This window comes from Mesitornis unicolor, unplaced genomic scaffold (assembly GCF_000695765.1).
Source record: "Mesitornis unicolor isolate BGI_N332 unplaced genomic scaffold, ASM69576v1 scaffold40612, whole genome shotgun sequence".
In the NCBI taxonomy this organism is placed as follows: domain Eukaryota; kingdom Metazoa; phylum Chordata; class Aves; order Mesitornithiformes; family Mesitornithidae; genus Mesitornis; species Mesitornis unicolor.
In genome coordinates, this window is record NW_010171957.1 from 38,818 (window position 1) to 51,855 (window position 13,038).

The window sequence follows — 13,038 nt, forward strand, 5'->3', positions numbered from 1 at the left end:
TCTGCCTCAGGAAAAGAAGCTGTGATCCGCTCTTCACACAGACTGCTGCTACAGCACAGCCATGCAGAATCTGTGTCAAATTGTGTGTACGGCAAAATAGCATTAATATTTAGAAATCCTACAGATACCATATGGGAAAAGACCTTTATTTCTTGTCCTGGCCCCTGATCACTAGTTCTTCTGTTTGCTGTATTAGTGCTGACTGACTGAGAGAGCCTCAGTGCTTGCTTTCCCATCCTGGCTAGGCTTAGGATGCTGATGCACTCTGACAGAGAAATACACCGTCTCAGTCAAGGGGAGGTATCTACAGGATGCAGATAACTTCTCTGGTGTATGTTCTGACTCGGTGGGTTGTTGCATAGAACTACTCCCAAACTAGTTGGCAGGCTAAGCCTGCTGAACTGCAAGTATAGTCCTGTGCTAATGCAGTCATACAATTTCTGGACAATCCTGGGGAGCTTTTAAGTTCATTAAGTTTATACAAACAGGTTGTTAACCAGCCCAGATTCTGAAAGTGTTTTTTCTGGGATTCCTAAGATATTTGTATTCTGGTACAGCTGCTGGTGGTGTAACCGTTTCCTTTGAGCACACCAATATAACAGCTCTACAGGGATTCTTTTTCTTGGTGGTTTTGTGATATTGCTAATAAAAATTATTATTCAGATTGAAGAAAAAGGAGAATGAGAAAGATGATGAGAAAGAAGTGAAAGAAGATGACAGAGAAACAAGGGAGAAAAGGTGTTTCATCTGTGGGGATGTGGGTCATGTCAGAAGAGATTGTCCTGAATTCAAACAAACCCGACAGAGAAATAACAGCGTGCCAGGTAAGTTAGTGTCGTTAGTATAATTTGGAAGTTCTGAGCTCCCTTCTCTCTAGGTTTATTTACAGACCTAGTAATTATCTTTAAGAAATTACGCAACTAATTATTTCAGTCATTGCAAATACAGCTTTTAGTGTAAGTGCTGCTTTTCTTCAAGGGGAGAAGTGCCTCCTGAAGTACAGTATTTGTGTGGGTGGTAAAGTGTACTTCAGGCTATCACATTCTGTCCTCCACTCACAATGGGTGCTTTTAGAGGTAGTAATAATAGTAATAAATGAATGTATTTCGTCTTCCAAATGTTTCTCAAATGTTAGCTAACCTTCCATCATCTGTGAGAGGTAAGTAAATGTATTTTCACCAAAAATCAGTGGTCTTAAAGTAATACTTCCAAAAGCATACAGATACACTTGGAACTAGATCCAGCTTTCAAATTACTGCTAGTAATTAGAGACAGCTCTAATTGCAAACCCATTCAAATTAGGCTCGTAGCTACCCGCAGTATTTGAAAAAGGAGGGAAAGCTACCATAAATTAACTCTTTAGAGAGAGACTTCCTGCTTTTGTGTGTTCTGATGTTCCTTACTCTCTTGGTTTTTTCCCTTTCTTTGCCCAAAAGTTTCTGCTGTTGCTATTTAAACTCCCACTGCTGGCAGCAGCAGCGTGGAAACCTGTATAAGGTAGTGCTCCACCTGTCTGTTAAGTGAGCTTTGTTCATGCAGTATTTGTGTTACTTGGAACTAGATTGTGAGTTTAGCTGCTATAACTGTTAATGTTAGCTGTTGCCAGCAGAGGGAAAGCTTTCCACTTCAGGGAGAGGAGAGGTTAAAGTGATTTACCTACTGTGTGCCACATGAGAGTTAAGGCATCGTTGGCTCCCAGTTCTGTGTTCGTTGTTCTGTCATCCGGAACCTTGTGGTTTTTATTAACGTTTTTGTTCCTTGATTAGGCACCCAGTTGGTCCGAAGCATGGTCAATTCACAGCTAGTGGCCGTGAGTCAGCAGCAAGTGGAACGACCCTTGCGCACCAGACAGTCGTCAGAATGTGTAAGTTCTAATAGCTGTGGCATTGCAGTAAGCAAGCTGTAGCAAACCAGCGATCCTGAGCCATGCTAGGGGCAGGTTGGCACAGTCTTTTCTCAACAGTTTATCATTGATAATGATAACATTGCGCTCTGCCAGTTAATGAAAGTTATTTGTAACGTAGTGTCTCCTGGAGAGCATTTGTGGTCCTTCAATATGGAAACTACATAGCCAACGTTATGGGAAATAGCCTGCAATTCTAAAAGGCCAGTTTCACTGTCTTTGAAATTTAAGCGAGGATGGCTTTTGAAGTCTTGTGCTTAGTTATTAGGGAACAGTTGGAATAGCAGCAGGGAGCAATCCCAGCATCTGGGCTTCAGCTTTTTCCAGGCAAAGATACTCAGCATGTTGCTGTAAGGAATGCTCTGAAAGACTGGCATAGGAAAGTCCTGCAGACCTCTGGGTATTGAAGAGAAGTGACTGCCAATTTAAACAGACAGGCGAGCAGTCACAGACAGTGACAAGCTGCAGAGACCTCTAACTTCAGCTGTTTTGACAGCAGCTGAGTTACTTGGAGCTTAGCTGTCTGCTGAAGTCTATGGAGGGAGACAAGCAGCTCCAAGGAGAGACCGAGATCTGAAATTCAGGTAATCACCTCTAGTTAGGTAGCTGTCTGTCACTTGAATTTCTCTTTGGAGGCACCTATCTTATGCCATTGCCATCCTGTCTCGGTGCTTAAAACCAGATTAGGTTAATCCAGACATTGGTAGTAGATTTTGGTAGATGAACTGGGGAACTCTTTTTCCAGCCACCCCAGTTCTTGAAGTGCTTCTCTGCTTAGTTGTGATACCAAACAGATGAAATAGGGTCATGCCTGTTTCTGTTGCTGGCAAGAGGGGAAGAGCTCTGCAAAGGCTGTAATAATCTCTATTGCTGTGCCTTCAACCATGGCCTAACATCAGGATATGGAGGTTGAAACTGGGGTTTTGGATTAAACAATGTATTGTTTAGCAGGTTAAATAAAAGGTGAAGAAATATTAAGAGCTTACTTTGGAATGACTTAAAAAAGTGTCTGTAGTAATAAGAACCACTCTGTTTAGAAGTTAGGTAATTAGTTCATAAGATTCTGGGATGTAAATAAGTAGAGTGGGGAAGACACTGATTGAAGATCAGAAACAGATGTGTGAGGAGTCTGATGAAGAGCTTGGGGCACGTGCTTGTTCAGAACGATGTTTCTGGTGGTGGGATGTGCTGCTGGTGAAAATCGGTGTCAGTCGAACTGCACTTATTTAAACCAGCAGGAACCTGGGCACAGTGGTTGGGGTGTCGCTGGGGAGTGCTTTGCCTTTTTTATGAATATCTAATGCAGTGGGTGCTTATTAAAGAAAAACACCCTTAAATAGCTAGTGAACTAATCAGAAATACATACTTTTTTTTCCCCTCCAGTCTGACTCGCATCAGTCATCTTACTCTCCACAACCTCAACAATTTACACAGAATTCCTCTCAGCCAGCCTCCATTAACCAGACTCAGCCACAAACAATATCCCAGTCTAAGCACGTTCCGCAACCACAGCAGGGTGCACAGCCACCCCATCAGGTCCAGCTGCCTTTGTTTAACTTTCCCCAATCTCCCCCAGGTCAGTATTCCACCTTGCATAACCTGGGACTACTTCAGATGCACCATCACCACCAAATTCAGCTTCCCAACACTTCTTGGCCTATTCACGGGCCCGTTATTCACTCTGCACCGGGTAACCCTCCTCATTCTACAAATGTTCCATTTTCTATGAGATCTGGCAGCAGCAGCACCACAAATAACCAGAGCAGTGTAAGCTTGAATGATCCCAGTATCATCTTTGCACAGCCTGCTGCCAGGCCCATGGGAATCCCCAGCACTTCTCATGAGGGACACTGGCACAATCCTGTGACTCCAAACTCACTGGTGAACAATGGCACTGTGGGGAATTCAGGTAACTCTTCTCTGTTGTATCAAACCTCTCGCACTTTGTGTACAAACATTAAGTGTTACAGGAACAGCTAACTCAGCTTGGTTTATATTACAAATACGATGCTTAAGAAACACTCCAGTCATTGCTTTCACTGTCTTAACGTTTTCATAGGAAAAAAAAATTAGGGAAGTTGAATCTTTAACATTTAGGCATTGGTCCAGTCTGTCATTGACGGCGATGCAACACATGAGAAATCATGCATTCAACTGAGAAGTGTTCCAGTAGTTGTTTGAGTCTCGAGCACATTTCTGTGAACATGCTCACAAGTAGCCATTTATGTTTCCGTTTGTGTTGTTAGGTAGTTTATTAGATGAATGTTCTAAGAACTGCGAACTTAGAGACTGGCAGAACTACGGCTGTGCGAGTTTAAGATTGCCTTCTTGGACTTAGTGCAACGTAACGCGAGCTGATGTGCTCTTTTTTCCTGTAGTTTATCCTGCCACGTTCAACTTGCTCAATCTTGACATAATTTCCTGAAAGTAGTTCATACAGGTTTTCCTTGTGACAAATGGGCAACAGCCTTTTGCCTCATACCAAAGCCGAGTACATTTATATGTTTGAGGCTGAGAAAAGCAGCATGTAATTAAAGCCCATATAGTTTTCTGTGTTACATAAAACATGGCAGTCCCTAAAATTTAACTGTGACCTTACAAATCATGATAATGGTCTTTTGATTTGTTCTGAGTATGTATCCTATGTTAAAAAAATACATCCATCATGCAGTGCGCTGATGCAGCTGTTCGTCACAAGATGGAAAGGTTGAATCTCGTGCACAGCCTTTTCTGCACTGCTGAGGTGGTGGGCAGCAACGGTGTTGGATGAGGTGTGATTGCCACTGAGTTTCAGATGTTGGTTGAGATGCTGGAGACGCACGTTCTTCTACTCAGAGATTTGCAGGGAATACATCTTAGAGGATACAGAGACTGCTGCCAGTGTGCTTTTTGTGCCTTCAGTGTGCTCGGGCCCTACTTCTCCATTTCTTACCTTAATCTCTGTCCAAGCTCATCAGTTCCCTCCTCCCTGTCCACCCCAGCTCTCACTTTTTCTCCAGCAGCTCCTTTCAGTCCAAGTATTCTTACCCAGGTAGTTGCCTTCTTTCAGACAAGCTCCCCACATCCCAGTTTCTGCTCCGTTTTCCCTTAACAAGTCCTGTTTCTTACCGTGTCGTCGGGCAGTCCCTGTCTTCAGGCTTTTTCCTTTTGCTCTGTCTCAGTGTGTGCTTCTACTCTTACCCTGCCTGCACAGGAGGTTTCCCAGATTTCTCGTGCTGTCAGTCACAGTATCTTTCCCTTCCCTCAACTTGCACCTATTTCAAATCTCATCACACTCCTTTTCCTAGTTCCCAGCCCTGATATTTTTCCTCTTTGTGTTTTCATCAGTTTTATTTCCTTTCTGGCTTAGATGCCATGAAGGTGGGGTCACTGGGTAGGCACGCAGTAGAGAGGAGCTGTCTGCCCTGTTTGAAGCCTGCTCCACTCGCTGGGGACAACTTGCAAACAGAGTTTGTGGAAGCTTTGTCTTGGCTCTCACACCCTTGAGCTGGGAAGAGTGGCTTTGCTTTCTCTTCAGTTGATCAGAAGCAGGATCATTAGGAGTTTCGGACAGAAAACTTTTTTCATGCGTACTTAAAACTGTGCTTTGTGTTTTATTGTAACAAAGCTACTGCTCTTTTTAAATGCATCGCTTGCTTTAATGTAATGAAAGTCCGCCTGCAAGTTGTTTGGTGTTGTATTATGAGCCTGGACGGGAACTGATGCACTTATTTTTCTTTTTCATTGTACATTGTTTGAGTGTTTAAATCAGCAGGCACTGTTGTGTCTTACACAGAGCAGAATTAGTAATACACCATTTAGCATCACCTGTTGTGTGTCTTACCTCCTTGGATGCTTGATTTCTCATCCTTAGTGCTGCAGTAATACTGGGTCTGTAAATGGGATAGCTTACAGTTTGTGTGCTTATTTCAAAAGGTTTTGTTTTTCCTCTAAAAATCGCTCCAATGATCTGTGTGTGAAGTTTCTTAAGCATACAGGTATTAGTGGGATGCCAGTGTACATCTGCCCAGAATTATTTCTTGCCGTAGGATAAGGGCTTTCATGTCGCAGCTGTCAGTGATAGTGAGTATCTGTGGGGTCAGGTGTTAGTGACTTGTTCAGACCTTGTCTTGTTCATCGTGAGAATGACCTAGGAATAGTGAAGTTGTAGGTCTTGGTACTGATTCAACTTCTGTCTTCCTCCCCAGTAAATTCTGTTATACTGAATAATGAAGTAATTTAGGTGGTAATCTTTATTGATGTATATTAAAAATAAGAGTAGCACATAAGACTAATTACATTAAGTCCCCTGCAAACTGTTTTTTAAGATGTAGATTGTATTTGTGACTTGCTGTTTAATTATTTCAACTTGCAATGTGCTTTTCCCTTTCGATTGAAAAATAGATCAGGGTTTTCAAGGACAGTTTGGTAAAATGAACCCTCCTTCTGTCCCGTGGGACCATGGGACCCCTACCCATTTTCCTCTCCTCCGAGGAGCGTGGCCTTACAATATGCCTCAGAACTACATGCAGCAGGGAAATGCCAGCTACCCACCGAACAAACCTTTCTACCCTCAAGGTACTAGAACTAGTGTATGAATCAACAGCTCATGCAACATGTCTCTTTACTGTCTCAAAGGCTTTAAAAGCCAAGAAATCGTGTTTCACTTGCTAGGCTCCCTGGAACCGTAATGAATCCAAGAGTCGAATCAACGCTTCGGCTTCCTGTGTGGATGGATGAAAAAAGTTGTGGGAGGGAAGGGGTTAAATCAGATTCCAAAATCGGAGCCGATTTGCAGCCTGTTGCACTTCTGACCTCTTTCTCCTTCACTGTGGAGCCACCTCTGCTTCAATAGAGGTTAAGATTATTTGCCCACGAGTGTGTTAAAAATATGAAGAAAATTTTGTTGTAATTAATTGTATTTGGGTTTTGCACCTTGGCTTGTAGAATTACTTAGATAAAAACTTGCAGTATTTCAGGTTGGAAGGGGGCCCGGAGGTTCTCTCATCCAACCCTCCTGCAGTCAGAGCTGCACTCACGTCAGGGTCAGATCAGGTTATTCAGGGTGCTCTGAAGGACTGGCTTGATCTCAGCTCTTTCTGATGCCAGCGAGTGGGGAAGGTTTTCAGCATAGGCAGGACGGGGAAGGGCTGCAGGAAGAGACCTTCGGCTCCACTAAGGGAGAACCTGTGCCGAAGTTTTACCGGGAGCTTTGCAATTCCTGCGTTGCTGGGTCACCTCGTGTAAGGTGAGATCTGCTGGCACCAGATCCTTTTCTCAGAATCCAATCGATGGGCTGTAGCGAGGTTTTCAAGCGAGACCAGTATTTTAAAGTCCTGAAATGATTTGTTAAATACCTGAAGTGATGCAACAAAATAATGCATTGATGATTGTGAGGGGAATTTTGGAAATGGGATTAAAGTAATACTGCGTTGTCCCATTAAGTGGGTTAGTTGTGTAGACAGCGTCTGTGTCAGTTTAGCAGGTAACTTTATTTCTAAGTAGGATGAATACGTTGACTATAGCCAAGCACTGTTCAGTTCGTTTCATTTGCTGAAGTAATTGTAATCCATTTTCTTTTAGCTGGTCCACTGATGCAGAGTAACCAGCGGTTCTCGCTTCTGTCTCAAGGACACCCACACTTGAATCTGAATTACATTCAACAGAAAAAGTGAAATTTAATGGGATGGGGGGGTGGGGGTGGGGGAGGAAATAAATTCAGGTTCTGATTTAAAATCTTAATGCAACATGTTTAGATACGAGATTATTTAAGACTGTTTTTTAAACTGTATCATTTGTACATAGATAAGAACTATAGTTTTTACCAGTATCACAAAACGGAGTGATACAAATTTCATCTATTTTATTACCCTATTTTTAAGGGGAATTGTGTTTTGTTTTATCTTGATAAACTGTAAAGAGAGAGAATTTTTAAAATTAAGTTCTTTATTTTCTATTAGCTGTATTCATACTTTGGTTGCTTCAGACTTTATATATATTGTTCTAAAAAAAAAATAAAATTAGAAGGGGATTTCATGTGTTTAAAAGTTTGTCACTTCTATTCTTTACAGAACTATGTAGTGCCAAAAAACTTTTTAAAAGAAAAATAAAACCGCAAAAAAGGACCTAAGACTTTTCCTCTTCCCTACTTGCATGCATGCATGAACTGCAATTAGCAAACCAGAATACTAAAATAAGCTTTAATGTAGCCCTGAAAGGAGACAGGAGAGCTTTAATGAGGCACACAATCAGTACACCTTGCTTTCTCCGTGCTGCTGTCGTTGCATGTGCTGTGCACAGCCAGTGTCTTGTGAAATACTTCATCTGAGGGAAGAGCCCTCCTGCTTTTCTGTTCATAAACTGCAAAATAATATGAAATCAGGCTGTACTGTGAAGTCATTCTAAAGAGGATTTCCCATAAATGCACTTCTTGTCAACACTCGTTGGGTAATACCTGAAAATACTTAAGCCATAACTGCAGTGATCAAGATGCGAGCTCGTCAGTCTGTGCACGTGAAGGCAGACTCTGAATGCAGGATGGTACACAAGGGGTTCGACACAGCTCGTGTCCTGTGATGAGAACTGTAACTGGAGTGAAAGCTTAATTATTCTTAATTTGAAAAACAGGGCCTTGCTGGATGTTGACTGCATTCAGGGAAGGTAGAACTGGACAGAGTTGTGTCCTGTGCTGTCCCCAGTCAGAGGTAGGCCACAAACTGCTCAAAGTAGCAGTTTACTGTCTTTAATTACACTTAATAACTTGCTGCCTGAGAAGAATTAAGTGGTGGTTTGTACTCCTGGAGCTTCTACACTGTCTGATAGGAGCATCAGAAGCAGCATAGGGATGATTGCTACAAAGGAACCAGTAACAGCTGTGTTTTATAGCTCTCGCATTCAGTAAACATACTGGATTATGACAGACCTACTTCCTTTCCTGTACTGGAGGTCTGAGATGGTCTTCAGTGCCTGTAACACAAACATTCTCACTTTGGCAACTGAATGCCGTGGCTGTTTGTCAAAACAACGCCCTGATTTGAGGATGAAGCCAGCTTCAACTGGGGGACATCTAAACAAAGCATTATTAAAACAAACACCAAGGAGCCTTTAAAGACAAACCTGCCCTTTTCTTTATTGCTCTTCACTGGTTTTTACAGGGCTTAAGAAAAACAGTTCAAAAACAATCCTCCAATTCCATCACGAGGATGAGCATATACCTACATAAAAAGTATCCTTACCTCTCTTTTAATGAACAAACAAACAAAGAGGACTTGTACAAGAGGAGAAGGATTAAAGAAATGGACTGCTAAAGCAGCCGGTCCATATCCAGCTGTCCGTAAAACAAAGAGGACAGCATCAGACTGCAGTTCGAGGTCCTTAAACTGTGTGCTGGGCTTAGCTTGTTATTCATTGCCTCGCCGACTCTTCTTGTGACTTTTCTTAGACCTGAAACAGGAAAGAAAAAAGAAAAAAGCCATGGTACAGCACTAGTAATGGTTTTGAAAGACCAAGGTGATACACAGCAGGAAGTGGTGTTTTCTATGGTAACATGGATAGTGTGACTTGACTACAACACTGAGGCAGGTACCGTATGAAATATTTGATCTCCAACATTGTAAGACCTTCAGTCTCCAAAATTAAATGACAAGAGCTCCTACACCAGTACAGATGCCCTTAAGAAACAGGCCAAGCCCTTACCTTTCAGGCGATTTGGAATGACTTCTGTGTCTGTGACTACGATGGTGCCCTGTGAGGTAAAGAGTTAACAGTTACTTCCATAGACCCTGGAATTTGGTTTTGATTTGCTAATGCAAGCTGCTTCTAGTGTCTACATGTCCTAGATAATGCCAGAACTACCCTACTTTTAATTAGGTAATTAAATTAACCTTCTGGCAAACACATGAAAAACGCACTAAAGGCAATTTGGCATGTGTTAAAGGAGATCTCCAGCTGTGCTTTCAGCTAAACCAGCAGCTTGATGAGCCAGATAACACCTACGCTACCTTCTTTATACAGTGACCGTTTTTTCTTGGAGTGGATGTTCTGCTGAAAGACTCGCCAGGGTTAATCTGTGAATGGCAAAAATACCTGGAGATTTAGATCTTGATCTGTGGCGCCTCTCCCTGGATCTGCTTCGGTGTCGTCTTGGGCTTTTGCTGCGATGCCTCTCCCGGCGTGGTGATGGACTGAGAGAAAGCAAGCTTTGAAGACAGCCATACTGAAAATGCACACATTCTAAGATAAAGTAAGAGAATAAAAAACTACCTCCTTCTCTTTGGAGAGCGGCTTCGCCTGCAATTGGGAGAGAAAAGAAAAAGTTGCTCAAAATCATCAGCAGAGCCAGCTGTGCAGTTTCCCATATTCTCCAGCAACAGGGCTTCCCTTGCGCTTCCTGTGCCCCCAGTGTGGTTGTCATGCTGCACAAGAGGCACTACGTGCTTCTGGACTGACCCGGACAGTGAGCAAAGGAGGCAAGTGACGAGTTCTTCCTGGCTTATTCTCAATGAGAACAATTAGCAGGATCTTCTCTGCAGCCTCAGGCTTACATGTAAACAAAGCACTTCATTCTCTGTAATATTTGGCTGAGGTTGGCCAGCAGGTTCAAGAGTTACTGGAGGACTAGAGGAATAGGCACAAGGGTTGACTCCGCCTGTGCACTGCAACTCCTTATGGCCAAAGGAATTGGGAGGTGTGAGAGACTATGGCTGAACTATCTTCACTCCTGTGCTTTGCTCCAGCCATCTGCAGCACAATAAGTAAAAATACTGCTCAAGAAGAGCACCTCACCTTCTTGGAGACCTGCTTCGGCTCCGCCTGTACCGCACAGCTGGAGATCTGCGAGGTTTATCAAGGTCTCTGTAGCCTCTCCTGCGGTGGTCAGGAGAGGGTGCTCGTTCCAGCTGGGAACAATGGCAGGGGGAAAAAGGTTCTGTAAGTCCTGTGTCATTGAGATTTTTATGTATCAGTAAGGATTTCTGAACAATTAAGATAAATGACAAAAGTATTTCACGTACAGAAATGAGTGCCTAAGTTTGCCAGCTGGAAGTTAAGGTGGACACATCTGATACTGTTGATTCTTAAGAAGTACAGCACAATTGAGAATGATGGTTATCATAACCTCCATCATCACCTGTAGTTCTCTCCAATCATATATATATGTATTGAAAACAATTTAACTGAAATATGTTAACACAGAACAGATCCAGATTTGTGAATTTCAGGAGGCAGAAAAGCTTCATGAACACAGAGCAGCTGAAAACTGCTTCAGGATCTAACAAGCTCTCATAAGCTGCTTATATGAAAATATGTTAAGGGGGGACATAAGAGTTAGAAGCAACCTTCTGGTGCCCCCTCAAATATTTCTCATAGACCATAGAGTTCTGCAGTGGTTCAGCACCAGCTTTAACCATCCCTTTGCAAAACTGTTACCAACCTTCTCATCTTCTTCCTCCTCCTCCTCACTGGATTCTACATCATCCATGTCTTCTTCCAAAGCACTAACACGAGGCTCGAGTTGCTCAGCTTCTTCCAGAACGTACCGTTTCTAGGAGAAATTATAACTGTATCTTACACAACCCAAGTGGGAGCAAACACCCAAGGAGGCATCTCGTGCCAGAGGGGCCTGGATCGTGGCTTTATGCAACAAGCCAGTAGCTGATACAACTATTGAATCTGATGCAGTTAAGATTCAATAACCATCTGCTTTTCCAAACCTGTAATCGAGGCAGAATGATATCGCATACACGTTCCTCATGGAGCAGTCTGTCAATGAATTCATCCACATGCATCAGTTCAAATTCTGGGGGGATGGAAATAACCAGCATTTAAAAGACAAATGAGATTAACACTGGTAGCTAGAGTAATGTTGAAACACTTCAGAAAATTTACGGCAAGTGGGCTAGACAAACAACGCTTCTAAAATCATTCCCAAAGAGAAGGAAAATCATTAGGTCTATCTTGCAAAAAGAGGAACTTACTGCACAGCTAGGACTAGTAGATTGACTGTGCTTAAACCAGCACTCAGATGGTGTTTCTGTGACATTTATGGACCTGCGTTTCAGTGCCCAACAAGCACTTGCGGAAGGCACAAGCAGCAAGGCAGTTCTCATCTGCACAACAAGCAAGACCAGCAACAGACTATCCAAAGGACGAATAAGTAAAAGTAAGGTAATGAGGAGATGCTTATGCCACACTTTTTAAGCTTCTATTACTAAAAAGAACATTTACTTTATCTAGCATTATTTATTTTTTTAACAAAAAGTACCTCTGAGGTACTGAGGAAACACAACCGAGGAGTGCTTACCCCCATTTCTGTTCTGGCTTTTTATTTTCCGATAGTCATTGTACAGTGGCTCGAGGTACTTGTAGCAGTCAATAGCAGTGCCTGTCAATCGCATGTACAACGCGCCAAGCATTCGGACATACCTGAGAAGAAAACGGTTTAATGGATTTGAGCTTTGTGCACAGTTAGAAGTTTAGATGAAAGAGGTGTTTCCCCATAAGTTTCTGAGGAAAATCAATACACTAAAATAAACAGAATACATGACCATTTAGATTTTCTCCTTCAACTACTGAGGTGTGTTAATATATACATAAAATAAATGTATACTTAAGTAAACATACACAATCTCTGTATGGGTGCATTATGACTCACAAAACCAAAAGAAATACTGAAGAAAAAGATTTAAATGGCTCCCTTAACGCACCTCGTTTTAAATACTTCAGGTAAAGGTGTATTGGCACAGAGAGAACTCACTACAAAGGCAAGCGATTCCACTGCCCAAATGAGGAGGAAAGCAGCCTTTTGCAAGGGAAAGGACATGCTTTTTAGCAAGAAAAGCTAATCAGGGCCCACCCTGCACTGAGAGGTTTCCCTGGCTGTTTTAGACAGTTCCATTCAGGACAATCAAAAGCGGGAAAAATCAAGCCACCAACTTACTTGAAGTCCTCGTTTTTTATGAACTCTACGATGATGTCCTTTTCGGGCTGGATCTGCAGCATCTTCAGCGTCAAGCACAGGAAAGGCGTAGGCTTAATGTTCCCACCATAGACGCCCCCCACGTACTTCAGCTCCATAGCTTTATCCACCACCAGCTCGGCTAGGAGAGGGACGGGCCGTCAGCGCGGGCTCCTCACCGGGCTCCCCACAGAGCCCCTCC

General features: G+C 42.7%; 2 protein-coding genes across 2 annotated transcripts in view; one reads left to right on the forward strand and one right to left on the reverse strand.

Annotated features, from left to right (window-relative positions):
- ZCCHC11 (zinc finger, CCHC domain containing 11) overlaps positions 1-8,004 on the forward strand; it is a 38,691-nt gene extending 30,687 nt beyond the window's left edge. Inside the window, exons 25-29 of the mRNA XM_010180210.1 lie at positions 664-824; positions 1,767-1,864; positions 3,287-3,812; positions 6,287-6,460; positions 7,466-8,004. Of these exons, the coding sequence (XP_010178512.1) occupies positions 664-824; positions 1,767-1,864; positions 3,287-3,812; positions 6,287-6,460; positions 7,466-7,557 (1,051 nt within the window). The 3' untranslated portion in view covers positions 7,558-8,004. The remainder of the gene's footprint in view (positions 1-663; positions 825-1,766; positions 1,865-3,286; positions 3,813-6,286; positions 6,461-7,465) is intronic.
- A 1,144-nt stretch (positions 8,005-9,148) lies between these two features.
- On the reverse strand, positions 9,149-12,973 carry PRPF38A (pre-mRNA processing factor 38A). Its single transcript, XM_010180211.1, has 9 exons — positions 12,819-12,973; positions 12,183-12,304; positions 11,593-11,678; positions 11,313-11,423; positions 10,667-10,779; positions 10,145-10,171; positions 9,968-10,065; positions 9,578-9,626; positions 9,149-9,325 (listed from the first exon to the last, which is right to left on the reverse strand). The coding sequence occupies exons 1-9, from the start codon at positions 12,953-12,955 to the stop codon at positions 9,283-9,285; spliced, it is 786 nt and encodes a 261-aa protein (XP_010178513.1). The 5' UTR covers positions 12,956-12,973; the 3' UTR covers positions 9,149-9,282.
- Positions 12,974-13,038: the final 65 nt, after the last annotated feature.

Bases quoted from the DNA above. Each gene is read 5' to 3' on its own strand.
- PRPF38A (XM_010180211.1), bottom strand. From the start codon at position 12,955: ATGGAGCTGAAGTACGTGGGGGGCGTCTATGGTGGGAACATTAAGCCT. The intron at 10,780-11,312 runs GTTGGTAACAGT...CATTGTTCCCAG, and splicing joins AGGAGGAAGAAGATGAGAAG to CTGGAACGAGCACCCTCTCC. The intron at 9,627-9,967 runs GTATTTTTGCCA...TTTACCTCACAG, and splicing joins ATCAAGATCTAAATCTCCAG to GGCACCATCGTAGTCACAGA.